The 18,119-nt window shown below is 42.4% G+C and overlaps 1 protein-coding gene across 1 annotated transcript in view; it reads right to left on the reverse strand.

The window, feature by feature from the left end:
- Positions 1-18,119, reverse strand: part of LOC140367164 (chondroitin sulfate proteoglycan 4-like) — a 55,930-nt gene that overhangs the window by 17,327 nt on the left and 20,484 nt on the right. The window contains exons 4-10 of the mRNA XM_072453516.1: positions 5,399-5,797; positions 5,213-5,334; positions 4,291-4,399; positions 2,883-4,211; positions 1,946-2,038; positions 1,377-1,874; positions 1,215-1,307 (exon numbers count right to left, since the gene is read on the reverse strand). Coding sequence (XP_072309617.1) covers positions 1,215-1,307; positions 1,377-1,874; positions 1,946-2,038; positions 2,883-4,211; positions 4,291-4,399; positions 5,213-5,334; positions 5,399-5,797 — 2,643 coding nt within the window. The remainder of the gene's footprint in view (positions 1-1,214; positions 1,308-1,376; positions 1,875-1,945; positions 2,039-2,882; positions 4,212-4,290; positions 4,400-5,212; positions 5,335-5,398; positions 5,798-18,119) is intronic.

The raw sequence follows: 18,119 nt of genomic DNA on the forward strand, positions 1-18,119 counted from the left end.
AGTAAGCCTGTGCATCGCCAGATCTGAAGGCGGCGTCACGTGCCTTCAGCAGTAGGCGGACTTCTCTGTTCATCCACGGCTTCTGGTTCGGGAATGTAGTAATCTGTTTGTGAGTGGTGACACTGTTGATGCTGGTGTTGATGAAGTCCAGTGATATCCAGAATACTAAACTCAAAGTAATACATTGTAGGACTTGATCACATATGTCGGGCATCAAACTGTGTGGTATTTGAGAGAAAAACAGAAACATTTGCGGTGGTGCAGCTGTGATCGTTCTCTCTCAAGTTAGTTATAAATAAATGCATAAGAAATGGTGCAACAAACATTATGCCGTTTTTGTCACATTTTTACACTATAATATAATACCACTTCAAGTATTCCAAGTATTCAGTTTACAATACTCAAATTGGACCATGTGACAAATACATTCCGTTTTCTACAATACATTTTCAAATGATTCTTCTCAAAACTACAGGTTAGATCTGGTACTAAAAGGAAAAACAGACAATTATCAGCTTTGACCAGAAGAAGTGCAACCAGGACATAACATGGCAAACATTATTCTTCACAATTTTTGTTTCAGAGAGTGGGAAAGTCTGCCTCCTTCAATCTGGAGGAGCTGTGGCTCAGTGGTTAGAGTGCACTGGTTTGAACCCTGTACATACTGTGGCTGTGTCCTTGGTGCGGTTGTGAACTACATTTTGATACAGTTACACAGTCATTTGTCTGGTATTCAGAAAACAGATACTTTTCTAAAATAAAAAGAACACACTATGGTATTTGAACACGCAATTTACACTTCACACTGCACTGAAATGAGAAAACACCGCTCTTGAAGTGAGGGCATGTGGGATTTTTCTTTATCTAGGGTAAGTAATCATGAAAATGCAAGTGTTTTTTTTAATTATATATTGCATTTTTACACTATAATTTAATAAGATAAGATAAGAGAACCTTTATGTGTCCCACAATGGGGAAATTCCAGTGTTACAACTCAGATTGTGGTATTCCAACTCTACGTAAAAGTATTCCAAGTGCGCAGATATTCAGTATACAGTAACTAAATACATCTTTAAAGTGTTCTTCTCATCACTGATTGAGACGCAGTATTCAAGAAAGGCACAATATGTATTCAAAAAGTCCTAGAATCAAAGCATACAACTATATGCAAACCATGAAATGTCCAAGTTGAGGAAAAAATAATAAAACTCCACCTGGCCTGACAAATTCCTCTGGATCGAGCCAAAAGATGGAGCGCTTTTAACGGTGAAAACTATCTCTGGCGGTCGAGTGTTCTCATGGACCACCTGTAAAAGAGAAAGCACAGTTATTCAGTATTGTTTATTATAATTTAAAATAAACAGTTTGACGATTACCTCTAAATATTGTCTGCTAATAGAGATATTGCAGCCCTCCTCCACGACCACAGGCTGAACCGTGAGGACCGTTGGCGCCCTCTGGTGGCTTTCCAGGTAAATTTTCACTGCTATTCCAATGTCCAAATGAACTTCTCTCCTCCCTGTGTTCGAATCGTGACTTAAACTCCTTTCTCTGGCTCTGGCTGTTACATTAAACATGTCAAACAGCTCCTGGCTTCCGTCGTGGTGATAAGCCAAGCGCCCGTTCACCAAATCCTGCTGAGTAAACGTGGAAACGGCGTCTGCTTCTGTCACAGGTTCAAAGTCTTTGTCGATGAAGTGGAGGAGGCCACGGTCCGGAGGGAGGAACACTTCAAATGTCACCTCCTCGGGGTCTTGGATGTCCAGATTGCTGAGGACGCTGAGGTTTGCAGATGTCACGATTGAGACTCCGCCGCGCTGCACCATGACGCCTGTATTGTTTTCCACTTGTAAGTAAGGATCTTGAGCCACTACCTGCAGTGAACATGAATGACAACGGATTCATTTGTCCATTTGATTATAAGATCAAGTGCAGTGATGGTTACCTCCAGCAGAGTGGACACGTAGTGTTTCCCATCAGTCACGAAGAGCACAAAACGCCCAGAACTCACTCCTCTGTGGATAAACAAGACCTTGTTCTGAAAGATTAGGAGAAAGACTGGAGTCAAATAAGGTCGATACTTTTTTGTCAGATGTATTTACAGATAACATAACAATTAAAAGTAAAGATTCAAGAGCAGTACTTCTACTTGTATATTTCTACAATTACTTTTGAACTTTAACTTTACTTCTTTTTACCTGGAATGGTCCACACTGTGGCATTTTAATGATCTAATATTACACTTACTGGATTACAACTGTTTTACTGCTAAAATGTACCTTGCAAAACACACATTCTTATTGTGGTGCTCCACAGATCTGACTTATAACTTGGTCTGGTGGTGCCATCTGCTTGTCTCCATGGAAACAGTAAATATGCTTTTGATTTGAAAATTGGATGTCAGTGATTGTTTTATCATTTTTGTAAAGAAGAGGGAAGAGGTAGTTAGCCAGACTGAGCTACATCAGAACATAACTTGCTGGTATTCAGGTATTTTGGTTTGGAATATTTATTGTAATTTAGTAATAAGACACTGCATTGGATTTATAGCGTTGTAATCTCTCCTTCTTCCAGGAGTGATCCATCATAGAAACGTTTCTACTATGGGCAATGCTTAAGAGCAGAATAAATCTAAATAGCTTCTCAGACCTGCCCCTTAGATTGAAAATGACTCTCAAACAGAAGTTGAAACGTCTTGATTTGTAAAACAGTTTCCCGATGACTACCTTTTAAACCTTTATTTGCATTTATTATTATTTCATTTGGACTCTAACAATTCCACTACTGTCTTCCCAAATGTACCAAATACTAATGCAAAAGTTGAATCATTATAATTTTCAAACAGTGCATTTTCACACTGCGATGTAGAAGCTCGTGCTGACCTGCTGAAGATCGCGCTGTGTGAACTCATACACCTTGTGGTTGGCGTCACTGGCCAGCACCAGTTCGCCCATCGGGATCCCCCTCCGTGTGTACACCAACCAGCTGTCGTCAAAGTCCGAGTCCTCGTCCCGAAAGCGCAGGTCACTCAGGGTCACCAGCCTCTGTCCGTCCCGCGCCACGTGGAAAGCCTTGTCCACCACGCGCACCGGCTTCTGATCGTTCACGAGCTGCACGGAAATGTTGAACCTGTGCTCCTCTGGCTCCCTGTCCTCCTTTTTGACGCCGTGCTTCTGCGGTTTGGACACGGCGGTTTGAAAGGTGAAGAAGTCCTGCTTGGTTTCACTGTCATCGTGCACGTACATAACTCTTTCCTGTATTATATCTTGATTTGTGAACGTTACAATATTGTCATTGATGGAGGTGGAGTTGGAGAGGTTTATCCTTCGGAGATAACCGTTTCTTGGAGGTGTCACGACTTTGTATTCCACGTCCCGGTTGCTCGCCGTGTGCGTGAACAGGACATCTTGTGTGATGACTTTGCTGGCCCCTTCTGAAATGGAAAGCCCTTTATTTTGCACGGTAACCGCATTGGACTCTGCTCTGATGTTCATTCTGAAGTCGTAACTGGCAGAATCGGCTTGCGGCGTGTGTAGCTGAAAACTAAAAGCATCTCTTGCGTCTTCTTGCACTTTGTTGAAAAGTTTATAAGCGATCAAACCGTCTGTGATATTCTTCTGGCTGAAAGTTGAGTTCATTTGAAGAATGTTGCTGTTGAAATGTAACTGTCCTTTCTTAGGAATGGTTAAAAGTCTGAAATACAGCTCGCTTTCGTCTACTCTGACACCTTTGGAAAAGGCGTGAAGATCGTCCGGAGTTATAACTGCTTCCTGAAGGCCGTTTAGCTCCATTTTGCTTCGCGTAACCTTAAAGTGTAACCAGTGCAGAGCTATGGCGACGACGACCTCCTCTGTGACATGCGAGCCGATGCTAACTTTGCATTTGAACTGGTCGGTGGCATTGCTTTGACTCTGGAGGCCGTAGTACGTGTTGACATATCTGATGCGCTCTTTCTCCAGAAGCTTCTGGGCGAAGGAAGTTGTGGATTTCCATTCGCCACTGGAGTGCAGCCTCTGGAGGTCGCCGTATCGGGGCGGCTCGGTGACGTCGTAGCGAATATCCAATCCCTGGTCAGCGACGTTGACTTGAACAGCGAGCTGATTGGTTGAAATGATGGCCGATCTGCCCTGGCCCGCCTCCAAACCGCTGTTGTTGATGAGTTTGTATTCGAGAGGAACCGCCGTGATCCTTAATGTGACAGTGTTGCTGAACTGGATGGCGAGTGAGGACGGAGATGAGCATATTTTACAATCATTTTTACAATACTGATCCAAATGTCCAGCCTCTTACCTTTTCCCCATCACTCACTCGCAGGGGAAGTCTGCAGTTTGGGAGCCCACTGTGGCTAAAACTGATCTTATCGCTCCTCAGGTCTTGCAGAGAGAATATATTAATGGGCCTATAAGACATGAAGCAATTGTGTAATGATTGGGAACGTTTATTTTGTTAATAATAAAGCTGAAACAATGTGTATTACAGTATTAGTATATGCATCTAACCCAAAACTGACCTATTGTTCTGTTAAAAATTGTATAAAAGTGAATTGTGCTTGGCATCGACTTCAAACTTGCACATGAATCATAACAAACTTGGGACTAAACTAGGACTGAACTGAACTACACCTGAACCAGTCCTTTATCAGTGTTTGGAAGTATACTCTGAAAATGTATTTAGTTACAGAATATTGAATACAAGCTTTAAAATGTATTGTGTATGTATGTTACATGGTCCAATCAGAGTACTGTCTTCTAAACACTTAAAATACTTTAAGTCGTATTACATTATAACGTAAGAATGCAGCAGAGGATTACAACAACTTTATATTTGTTTTCACCGTTTGCTATGTATTTAATTATCGCTGACTAGAGAATAAAAAAAATCACACATGCAAAAGCTGAGTTTCTATTTTTGTTTTTCGTTATCATGCAGTTCAAAGCTTTAATTGCATGATGTATTTACTTTGCATTTATGAAAGTGACTGTAGTCCGAATATAGTTACTCCCCAACACTGCCCATGACTAAATCAGGACTAGATCAGGACCACACAAAGTCCACACAAGGACTAAACCTGTTTGCATTTGTAATTTAAATTGTGAGCAGCTAAAATGAACAAGTCTCTAAGAGCAAACAAAGATTTAGGATTAGATATCTTTAAAAAAAACAAAAAAACACTGTATATGTGTGTAATATTTTTGAAAAGCAAACCACAAACCTGTCAGGGTAGTCGTGGTGTTCCAGGTATCCCGCCTCCGTCCTTATATCTGCCAGCGAGTTAAACACCAAATCCTCTGGAGCGCTGTCCGGATCGGTCACTCTCAGCACTTCCGTCGTCAGCTGTGGGTTTTGCAAATAAACGTATCAGACGCACGGAGGACAGAGTAAACGGTGCCTCCTCTACCTTTCTCTTGGAGTTTTCCAGCATGGTGAAGCGGTTTCCCTCCGGCAGACTCAGCACCGGAGCGTCGTTGACCGGACTGATGCTGACGTCAAAGCGGTGCAGACGGTTGCCTTTCAGAAACAGGGGGAGCGCTTTCTTGCCGCTGCTGAAGACCGAGAACATGAAGAAGTCGTCGGGCTCCTCGGATCCACTGTGGACGTACATGACCCGGCCCTGCCACAGGTCCACCACGCTGAAGGTCAGCTCGCGCTCCAATGCAGCCGCCTCCCGGGCCCCGTCTGAATACAGGTCCGAGCTGGGCAGGAGGTCCAGGCGCAGGTGACCGTGGACGGGCGGGGCTTCCACGCGGAACATCAGCTGCGACGGGTGGATCTGTAGCTTCCGGTAGTTCAAGTGGACCTTTGGGTGGAGTAGATTTGAGTGAGAGGGAAACTATAACGTCACAAATTACAGTTTTATTTATCCACAGTTCAAGAAGGACCTGCCGCTTATCATAGGAAGCATAAATACATCCACTAGCACCACTATTATAAGCTCAAATGTTTCACTGTCTTTGTTATTTCAATCTATGACAGCAATGGCAGCTGAGCATATTTTATCCTATTTAAGTTGATTATTTTGCCAGTAGCACTTTGCTTTGCTGCAGACATCAGCCATTACAATGTATTTCATGATAATATGATTTACCCTGACCCATTATTATGACCAAATTACCAGGAAAACTGTAAATAGGGATGTTAAATGCATTTATAACTCGTTATCCCAGTTACCATTGTTAGTAACTAAACTAAAGCTGAACCAGTCCGTGATCACTGTTGGAAGTATACTTTGAAAATGTTTACAGAATCTCAAATACGAGCTTTAAAATGTATTTGTATGTATTCTGCTACATGGTCCAATCAGAGTACTGTCTTCTAAATATTTAAAACATTTTCACAGTAAGTTACATTACATTACAGTGTGAAAATGCAGCAGAGGAATAAAACTAATTTATGTTTTGTTCAATATTTCTCTTGCGGTTGTGTCCAACATAATCATATTTGACAACACCAATATTTGTTTCAAACGCGTAGCAAAGCCCACAGATTTAGTAACTTTGCATAACTTCACTTTTGCAAAAAAAATAATAACAAAATGCATTTATCTGGGATAAATTGGCCCTAGTGATTGAATGTGAGAGTGAACTGTCTGTAATGTCTATGTCTCTGTGTCAGCCCTGCGACAAGTTGGCCACTGTCCAGGATGTACCCCGCCTAAGGCCCGAAGTCACTGGGATAGGCTCCAGTCACCCGCGACCCCGAAAGGGAACAAGCGGTAGAAAATGGATGGATGGATGGATAAATGATTGCGTAAACAATCCATACAGTACAACCATATGTTTATCATAATTTCTTTACTAATTAGCCAGTTCAAAAAGACACATCTGATGTAGTGAAGAGAAACTAAGGCCGCTTAGAAAATTATTGTTTAAATGGCTGGGTTTCATATGATGCAACACTATTCTTCAGGCCAATAATATTCAATACAGATGAGGGCAGCTGAAATTAAAATTGTTCTGCAGGAAAGAAGCAATTATAAATTATGTATGACTCAAACTGCACCATCAATCAAGGACTGGACCCAAATTATAAGTGATATTAAAAAAAAAATGGGATAAAATCTAATTTGTACCTAATTAGATTTTTTTTTGGTCTCTGTGTCTTGTTCTTTGTTTTGTGTTTTATGCATTTAAATAAATAAGTATAATAATAATAATAATAATAATAAATATAGCCGCAAGCGGCAATGATCGGCCCTCGCTACGCCGCCGCCACGCCGCAAGAGGAGGGGGCGCCAACGCGCCCCAATTATCCTTTTATTACATCTACTGCTGAATCTGTGACGCTGTCACATCTTCTCCCCTTTGTTTTACCATCAAAAAGCAATTTTATTTTGAATTCTTGGCAAAATGTGCGGCTTTGCCGCACATACACCGTGACTCTTTGAATAAAAATGTGGATAACTTTTGATGGTCCACCCCTGAAGATGAGTCTCACCAAATTTCAGGTTAATTGGGCTAACGCCCTGGGAGGAGTTCGTGAAAGTCTAAAGTGTAAACATGTTCTGGCGATTTCCCCATTGGAATAACATGGAAGGTTTCGGTCATCGTTACGGCAACGCCATAACAATTATGACATGGGTCTCATTGACTTTTTTGATGGGGATTCTAAAATTGAGTTGTGTGTCAAATTTCATATAATTTCGCAAAACTAAACATTTAACCTCCATATAAAATCTGTAGGGGGCGCTGTGGCTCCAAATTAATTTATTTCACTTCAAGTAGGTTTAGGGCAAAGAGTTTAACAACTGATTCTAATTTGACGCAATTCGGACTTTATCTGCGCAAACGGCAGAAATGTAAAATTTGGGAGATTTCTGAAATTCTTGCTACAGTTTGCGGCTTCGCCGCACAGAGACCGTGACAGGTATCAATGTAATTTGGATAAATTTTGATGTCCCACTCCTCAGTAGCATTTTCACCAAATTTCAGCTTTTTAGGGCCAACGCCCTGGGAGGAGTTTGTAAAAGTACGACGTTTGGAAAAACTCCGAAGTCATGTTTAGCCATTTTTGAAGCAATATGGCCGACATTTTTGTGACTTTTCGTCAATGTTCACTGGGTGAAATATAGGGGGGTTGGTCCCGAGAAGAAGAAGAAGAAGAAGAAGAAGAAGAAGAAGAAGAAGAAGAAGAAGAAGAAGAAGACGAAGAAGAAGAAGAAGAAGAAGAAGAAGAAGAAGAAGAAGAAGAAGAAGAAGAAGAAGAAGAAGAAGAAGAAGAAGAAGAAGAAGAAGAAGAAAGAAATAATATTCCGATGTGAAAACAATGTTTTCCATTTTTCAAATATCATAAACTATGCATTTTCTACCTCATGGTGTGGGTCCCTGGTCACTGGCGGGTACTTTCGTTAATTTTGAGTGGGCTCCGCCCACTTTGTGTTTTTGGCCCTCTATACAGTAATAATGTTAAATTTTTGCATTACATGCTTATATGCACGGAACATGCAAGAGATGGGGAACGTATTCGTGAGCTACTTAGCGCAAATGAGTGCTTTACATTGAGATGATGACCGCTTTGCGGTCGTCATCTCAATGTAAAGTGCTCGTTTAGTGCGCACTTTTGCACGGGCTTCGCCCGTTTACAACGGTAATGTTCAATTTTCCTACTACTAATTAGTATGCACGGGGCGTGCATGAGTGAAGGAGTGCGTTAGTGAGTGTTTGGAAGTGGGCGAGCGCTTCGCGCTCGATTTCGTGCGCACTACGTGCGCACTTTCGCAGCCGTGCTAACCCTTACGAGATTAATAGGCCTCTCGCCAGCTTGTGGTGCTCGGGCCTAATAATAATAATAATAAATATAGCCGCAAGCGGCAATGATCGGCCCTCGCCACGCCGCCGCCACACCGCCGCCACGCCGCAAGAGGAGGGGGCGCTAACGCGCCCCAATTGTCCTTTTATTACGCCTACTGCTGAATCTGTGACGCTGTCACATCTTCTCCCCTTTGTTTTACCATCAAAAAGCAATTTTATTTTGAATTCTTGGCAAAATGTGCGGCTTTGCCGCACATACACCGTGACTCTTTGAATAAAAATGTGGATAACTTTTGATGGTCCACCCCTGAAGATGAGTCTCACCAAATTTCAGGTTAATTGGGCTAACGCCCTGGGAGGAGTTCGTGAAAGTCTAAAGTGTAAACATGTTCTGGCGATTTCCCCATTGGAATAACATGAAAGGTTTCGGTCATCGTTACGGCAACGCCATAACAATTATGACATGGGTCTCATTGACTTTTTTGATGGGGATGCCAAAATTGAGTTGTGTGTCAAATTTCATATAATTTCGCAAAACTAAACATTTAACCTCCATATAAAATCTGTAGGGGGCGCTGTGGCGCCAAATGAATTTATTTCACTTCAAGTAGGTTTAGGGCAAAGAGTTTAACAACTGATTCTAATTCGACGCAATTCGGACTTTATCTGCGCAAACGGCAGAAATTTTAAATATGGGAGATTTCTGAAATTCTAGCTACAGTTTGCGGCTTCGCCGCACAGAGACCGTGAGAGGTATCAATGTAATTTGGATAACTTTTGATGTCCCACTCCTCAGTAGCATTTTCACCAAATTTCAGCTTTTTAGGGCCAACGCCCTGGGAGGAGTTCGTAAAAGTACGACGTTTGGAAAAACTCCGAAGTCATGTTTAGCCATTTTTGAAGCAATATGGCCGACATTTGGTTGGGCGGACGGCGTTGCTGTAATAATATTTTTTACTTCTCTTGTCACCATCTACCTCGGCGCCAAATTTCATGATTCTACGATCAGATTTTTTTTGGGTCATTTCCCATCTCTCTCTGCATTTTTGGTACATTTGGGGGCGCTGACGCGCCAATTTTTTTTATTTTAGAAAAGGGAAATAGCCAGAATGTAGAGAGGCACGATTTTTAGAGGTGTGAACATTTTTGTGACTTTTCGTCAATGTTCACTGGGTGAAAAATAGGGGGGTTGGTCCCGAGAAGAAGAAAGAAGAAAGAATTAAAGCCGCAAGCGGCATCCAACGGCCCTCGCAGGCCGCCGGCCTTCCGACTCTGCGCTTTCGACTTGATAAAGATGGCGCCCTTATTGTGTTGAATTAAAAAAAGAACTTGACAGACGGCGACACATTGGACATGGCCAATCCAGTGCAAATCAACACAAGTGTCAGTCAAATTTGCTGCGCCGCCGCACAGAGACCGTAGCACTTGGAATAAAAATATGGATAACTTTTGCTGCCCCGCTTGTGTAGATGATATTTCCCAAAGTAAAGCTTGATCGAGCTATTGCCCAGGGAGGAGTTTGTTAAAGTGTGAAGCGTAAATGTGAACATTTCAAGGATTTGGCGGTTTTCCCATTTGTGACAGTATATTTGCAGCTCCACGGCACAAAGACCGTACCACTTAAAATCAAAATATGACTAACTTTTGATGCCCCGCTTGTGTAGATGATTCTCCCCAAATATGAGCTTGATCGGGCAATCGCCCTAGGAGGAGTTCGTTAAAGTGTGAAGCGTAAAAATGTGGTCATTTTAGAGATTTCGCTGTTTTCCCATTTCTGACATAAATTTGCGGGTCCGCCACACAGAGACCGTAGCACTTAGAATCAAAATATGGACAAGTTTTGATGCCCCGCTTGTGTAGATGATATTCTCCAAATATGAACTTGATCGGACAATCGCACTAGGAGGAGTTCATTAAAGTGTGAAGCGTAAAAATGTGGTGATTTGAGCGATTCTGCGATTTTCCCATAAGGATAACATGGGATATTTCTGTCATCGCTACGGTTACGCCGTACAAAATATGACTTTGGCTCTCATACTTTTATGATCAGGATGGCAAATTAGAATTTTGTTCAAAATATCATGTCATTTGGGAAAACTCTATTGTTTATAGGCCACTCTGAAGGCCAAATAGTCAGAATTCTGGGAAACGTTTGCGGCTCCGTCGCACAGAGACCGTAAAAGCTATCCTTAAAATTTGGATAACTTTAGATGCACCACTTGTCTAGAGGACGTACACCGATTTTGAGGTTGGTGGGCAAAACGCACTAGGAGGAGTTTGTTAAAGTGTGAAACAGAAAAATGTTGATATTCGAGAGATTTAGCGGTTTTCCCATAGGGATAACATGGGAAGTTTATGTCATCGCTACGACTACGCCGTAAAAATTAAGGCATTTGTCTGATTGGCTTTTTTGATCGGGACGCCAAAATAGAATTTTGGGTAAAGTTTAGAACATTTTGGTAAAACTAATTTTTTACCTTCAATGTTAATTTAAAGGTCACTCTGTAGGGGGCGCTATCGCGCCCATTTCAATTTTGTCATCATAAACTGGTCCAAACTAGAAAGTTTAACAACTGATTCAAATTTGGTCCTAATCGGACTGGTTTTGATCAAATGGGAGCAATTTTTAGATCTGCAATATTCCAAAATAAGTTGTCCAACTTTGCGGCTGCGCCGCACACAGACCGTAAAAGGTATCTCCAAAAATTGGATAACTTTAGATGCCCCACTTGTCCAGAGGACGTACGCCAATTTTGAAGTTGGTGGGCAAAACGCCCTAGGAGGAGTTCGTCAAAGTTTGACGTGAAAAAAATGGCTAACACAGCGTGTTTTCATTTTCAAAGGAAGATGGCGGCCATAGGGTAAGTCTGGGGGCGTGGCTACAATGATTTTTTTTGTTTGTCCTCACAAGAGGAATGCGTGTTCCGAATTTCGTAGCTTTACGCCAAAGTTGACCTCGGGGCGTCTCCCATAGGCGCAATGTATTTTGACTTTTGTCGGTGGCGCTGTCGCGCCATTTTTTAACGAAAAAAAAATGGCCCACAAAAAAAGCAAAATTTTTCGCCGATTCTGAATTTTGGGCAAAGTTTGGTGAGTTTTTGAGCATGTTCAGGGGGTCAAATTAGAGCTCAAAGCGCTGAAGAAGAACAAGAAAAATTAAAGCCGCAAGCGGCACCCAACGGCCCTCGCGGGCCGCCGGCCTTCCGACTCTGCGCTTTCGACTTGATAAAGATGGCGCCCTTATTGTGTGTTGAATAAAAAAAGAACTTGACAGACGGCGACACATTGGACATGGCCAATCCAGTGCAAATCAACACAAGTGTCAGTCAAATTTGCTGCTCCGCCGCACAGAGACCGTAGCACTTGGAATATAAATATGGATAACTTTTGATGCCGCGCTTGTGTAGATGATATTTCCCAAAGTAAAGCTTGATCGAGCTATTGCCCATGGAGGAGTTTGTTAAAGTGTGAAGCGTAAATGTGAACATTTCAAAGATTTGGCGTTTTCCCATTTGTGACAGTATATTTGCAGCTCCACGGCACAGAGACCGTACCACTTAATATCAAAATATGACTAATTTTTTATCCCCCGTTTGTGTAGATGATTTCCCCCAAATATGAGCTTGATCGGGCTTTCGCACTAGGAGGAGTTTGTTAAAGTGTGAAGCATAAAAATGTGGTCATTTTAGAGATTTCGCTGTTTTCCCATTTGTGACATATATTTGCTGGTCAGCCACACAGAGACCGTAGCACTTAGAATCAAAATATGGATAACTTTTGATGCCCCGCTTGTGTAGATGATATTCTTGAAATATGAGCTTGATCGGGCAATCGCCCTAGGAGGAGTTCGTTAAAGTGTGAAGCGTAAAAATGTGGTCATTTTAGAGATTCCGCTGTTTTCCCATTTGTGACATATATTTGCGGGTCAGCCACACAGAGACCGTAGCACTTAGAATAAAAATATGGATAGCTTTTGATGCCCCGCTTGTGTAGATGATTTTCCCCAAATATGAGTTTGATCAGACAATCACCCTAGGAGGAGTTCGTTAAAGTGTGAAGCGTAAAAATGTGGTGATTTGAGCAATTTCGCGATTTTCCCATAAGGATATCATGGGATGTTTCTGTCATCGTTACGGTTACGCCGTACAAAATATGACTTTGGCTCTCATACTTTTATGATCAGGATGGCAAATTAGAATTTTCTGCAAAATATAATGTCATTTGGAAAAACTCTATTGTTTATAGGCCACTCTGAAGGCCAAATAGTCAGAATTCAGGGAAAAGTTTGTGGCTCCGTCGCACAGAGACCGTAAAAGTTATCCTTAAAATTTGGATAACTTTAGATGCCCCACTTGTCTAGGGGACGTACACCGATTTTGAGGTCGGTGGGCAAAACGCACTAGGAGGAGTTCGTTAAAGTGTGAAACAGAAAAATGTGGATATTCGAGAGATTTAGCAATTTTCCCATAGGGATAACATGGGAGGTTTCCGTCATGGTTACGGCTACGCCGTAAAAATTAAGGCATAAGTTTGATTGGCCTTTTGCTCGGGACCCCAAAATAGAATTTTGGGCAAAGTTTAGAACATTTGTGTAAAACCAGTTTTTGTCCATCAATGTTCACTCAAAGGCAACTCTGTAGGGGGCGCTATCGCGCCCATTTCAATTTTGTCATGCTAAACTGGTCCAAACTTGAAAGTTTAACAACTGATTCAAATTTGGTCCTAATCGGACTCGTTTTGATCAAATGGGAGCAATTTTTAGATCTGCAATATTCCAAAATAAGTTGTCCAACTTTGCGGCTGCGCCGCACACAGACCGGTAAATGTATCTCAAAAAATTGGATAACTTTAGATGCCCCACTTGTCCAGAGGACGTACGCCGATTTTGAAGTCGGTGGGCAAAACGCCCTAGGAGGAGTTCGTCAAAGTTTGACGTGAACAAAATGGCTAACACAGCGTGTTTTCATTTTCAAAGGAAGATGGCGGCCATAGGGTAAGTCTGGGGGCGTGGCCACAATATTTATTTTTTTTTGTCCTCACGAGAATGCGTGTCCCGAATTTCGTAGCTTTACGCCAAAGTTGACCTCGGGGCGTCTCCCATAGGCGCAATGTATTTTGACTTTTGTCGGTGGCGCTGTCGCGCCATTTTTTAACGAAAAAAAAAATGGCCCAGAAAAAACAAAATTTTTCGCCGATTCTGAATTTTGGGCAAAGTTTGGTGAGTTTTTGAGCATGTTCAGGGGGTCAAATTAGAGCTCAAAAAGCAGAAGAACAAGAAAAATAATAAAAATTAAAGCCGCAAGCGGCATCCAACGGCCCTCGCGGGCCGCCGGCCTTCCGACTCTGCGCTTTTGACTTGATAAAGATGGCGCCCTTATTGTGTGTTGAATAAAAAAAGAACTTGACAGACGGCGACACATTGGACATGGCCAATCCAGTGCAAATGAACACAAGTGTCAGTCAAATTTGCTGCGCCGCCGCACAGAGACCGTAGCACTTGGAATAAAAATATGGATAACTTTTGATGCCGCGCTTGTGTAGATGATTTTTCCCAAAGTAAAGCTTGATCGAGCTATTGCCCACGGAGGAGTTTGTTAAAGTGTGAAGCGTAAATGTGAACATTTCAAGGATTTGACGTTTTTCCCATTTGTGACAGTATATTTGCAGCTCCACGGCACAGAGACCGTACCACTTAAAATCAAAATATGGATAACTTTTGATGCCCCGTTTGTGTAGATGATTTTCCCCAAATATGAGCTTGATCGGGCAATCGGCCTAGGAGGAGTTCGTTAAAGTGTGAAGCGTAAAAATGTGGTGATTTTAGAGATTTCGCTGTTTTCCCATTTCTGACATATATTTGCGGGTCCGCCACACAGAGACCGTAGCACTTAGAATCAAAATATGGGTAAGTTTTGATGCCCCGCTTGTGTAGATGATATTCTCCAAATATGAACTTGATCGGACAATCGCCCTAGGAGGAGTTTGTTAAAGTGTGAAGCGTAAAAATGTGGTGACTTGAGCGATTCTACGATTTTCCCATAAGGACAACATGGGATGTTTCTGTCAACGCTACGGTTACGCCGTACAAAATATGACTTTGGCTCTCATACTTTTATGATCAGGATGGCAAATTAGAATTTCGTTCAAAATATCATGTCATTTGGAAAAACTCTATTGTTTATAGGCCACTCTGAAGGCCAAATAGTCAGAATTCTGGGAAACGTTTGCGGCTCCGTCGCACAAAGACCGTAAAAGTTATCCTTAAAATTTGGATAACTTTAGATACACCACTTGTCTAGAGGACGTACACCGATTTTGAGGTTGGTGGGCAAAACGCACTAGGAGGACTTCGTTAAAGTGTAAAACATAAAAATGTGGTAATTTGAGAGATTTTGTGGTTTTCCCATAGGGATAACATGGGAGGTTTCTGTCATCGCTACGACTACGGCGTAAAAATTTAGGCATTTTTGTGATTGGCTTTTGTGATCGGGACGGCAAAATAGAATTTTGGGTAAAGTTTAGACAATTTTGGTAAAACTAATTTTTGACCTTCAATGTTAATTTAAAGGTCACTCTGTAGGGGGCGCTATCACTGCCATTTCAATTTTGTCAGCCTAAACTGGTCCAAACTAGAAAGTTTAACAACTGATTCAAATTTGGTCCTAATCGGACTGGTTTTGATCAAATGGGAGCAATTTTTAGACCTGCAATATTCCAAAATAAGTTGTCCAACTTTGCGGCTGCGCCGCACACAGACCGTAAAAGGTATCTCAAAAAATTGAATAACTTTAGATGCCCCACTTGTCCAGAGGACGTACGCCGATTTTGAAGTCGGTGGGCAAAACGCCCTAGGAGGAGTTCGTCAAAGTTTGACGTAAACAAAATGGCTAACTCAGCTTGTTTTCATTTTCAAAGGAAGATGGCGGCCATAGGGTAAGTTTGGGGGCGTGGCCACAATGATTTTTTTTGTTTATCCTCACGAGAGGAATGCGTGTCCCGAATTTCGTAGCTTTACGCCAAAGTTGACCTCGGGGCGTCTCCCATAGGCGCAATGTATTTTGACTTTTGTCGGTGGCGCTGTCGCGCCATTTTTTAACGAAAAAAAAAATGGCCCAGAAAAAATAAAATTTTTCGCCGATTCTGAATTTTGGGCAAAGTTTGGTGAGTTTTTGAGCATGTTCAGGGGGTCAAATTAGAGATCAAAGCGCTGAAGAAGAACAAGAAAAATAATAATAATAATAATAATAATAATATTTTTAGCAAAAACAATATAGCCGTTTTTACTATAACAACAAATGATACATCGTTTGAAAGCTCTAAGCCTTCCCGATGCCGCCATGGGGTGGAATCATCATTACGAGCGCTTACGCGCTCGTCACTCCCTATTCCGTCGGGATGCCCCGCCCACTCCCCATAGACTTCCATTGATTTGAGCAGATACAAGCATGGCCCATGCCTGCGGCATGGATTCTCGCGTACGGGACGATGCCAGGAGGGTTTTTGGAGGAATGCAGCGCTTCGCGCTGCTGTTGTCAACAATTAGTGAATGGGCTACGCCCATTCACTAATTGTTGACTATTTCTGTCATAGCAGGAGTAAGTATGCATGATCCATGCCTTCGGCATGGGCTAGTTCACTGTACTTGCCAGGGGCGACGGGGTACCAAACATGCGGGCTGCGCCCGCATGTTTGGTCAGACAGTTGCAACGCTGCCTTCGGCAGCGTTGCGGGAGCAATAGGCCCTCCCCCTGCTGGGGCTCGGGCCTAAATATAGCCGCAAGCGGCAATGATCGGCCCTCGCCACGCCGCCGCCACGCCGCCGCCACACCGCCGCCACACCGCAAGAGGAGGGGGCGCTAACGCGCCCCAATTGTCCTTTTATTACGCCTACTGCTGAATCTGTGACGCTGTCACATCTTCTCCCCTTTGTTTTACCATCAAAAAGCTATTTTATTTTGAATTCTTGGCAAAATGTGCGGCTTTGCCGCACAGACACCGTGACTCTTTGAATGAAAATGTGGATAACTTTTGATGGTCCTGAAGATGCGTCTCACCAAATTTCAGGTTAATAGGGCTGACGCCCTGGGAGGAGTTTGTGAAAGTCTAAAGTGTAAACATGTTCTGGCGATTTCCCCATTGGAATAACATGAAAGGTTTCGGTCATCGTTACGGCAACGCCATAACAATTATGACATGGGTCTCATTGACTTTTTTGATGGGGATGCTAAAATTGAGTTGTGTGTCAAATTTCATATAATTTCGCAAAACTAAACATTTAACCTCCATATAAAATCTGTAGGGGGCGCTGTGGCGCCAAATGAATTTATTTCACTTCAAGTAGGTTTAGGGCAAAGAGTTTAACAACTGATTCTAATTTGACGCAATTCGGACTTTATCCGCGCAAACGGCAGAAATTTTAAATATGGGAGATTTCTGAAATTCTAGCTACAGTTTGCGGCTTCGCCGCACAGAGACCGTGACAGGTATCAATGTAATTTGGATAACTTTTGATGTCCCACTCCTCAGTAGCATTTTTACCAAATTTCAGCTTTTTAGGGCTAACGCCCTGGGAGGAGTTCGTAAAAGTACGACGTTTGGAAAAACTCCGAAGTCATGTTTAGCCATTTTTGAAGCAATATGGCCGACATTTGGTTGGGCGGACGGCGTTGCCGTAATAATATTTTTTACTTCTCTTGTCACCATCTACCTCTGCGCCAAATTTCATGATTCTACGATCAGATTTTTTTTGGGTCATTTCCCATCTCTCAATGCATTTTTGGTACATTTGGGGGCGCTGACGCGCCAATTTTTTTTTATTTTAGAAAAGGGAAACAGCCAGAATGTAGAGAGGCACGATTTTTAGAGGTGTGAACATTTTTGTGACTTTTCGTCAATGTTCACTGGGTGAAAAATAGGGGGGTTGGTCCCGAGAAGAAGAAGAAAGAAAGAATAATATTCCGATGCGAAAACAATGTTTCCCATTTTTCAAATATCATAAACTATACATTTTCGGAAAGCGCTCGCGCTTTCCTACCTTATGGTGTGGGTCCCTGGTCACTGACGGGTACTTTCGTTAATTTTGAGTGGGCTCCGCCCACTTTGTGTTTTTGGCCCTCTATACAGTAATAATGTTCAATTTTTGCATTACATGCTTATATGCACGGAACATGCAAGAGATGGGGAACGTATTCGTGAGCTACTTAGCGCAAATGAGTGCTTTATATGGGGATGACGACCGCTTTGCGGTCGTCATCTCAATGTAAAGTGCTCGTTTAGTGCGCACTTTTGCACGGGCTTCGCCCGTTTACAACGGTAATGTTCCATTTTCCTACTACTAATTAGTATGCACGGGGCGTGCATGAGTGAAGGAGT

This window comes from Eucyclogobius newberryi, unplaced genomic scaffold (genome assembly GCF_026437365.1).
Source record: "Eucyclogobius newberryi isolate DKJ021-1_F unplaced genomic scaffold, fEucNew1.0.hap1 SCAF_2, whole genome shotgun sequence".
In the NCBI taxonomy this organism is placed as follows: Eukaryota; Metazoa; Chordata; class Actinopteri; order Gobiiformes; family Gobiidae; genus Eucyclogobius; species Eucyclogobius newberryi.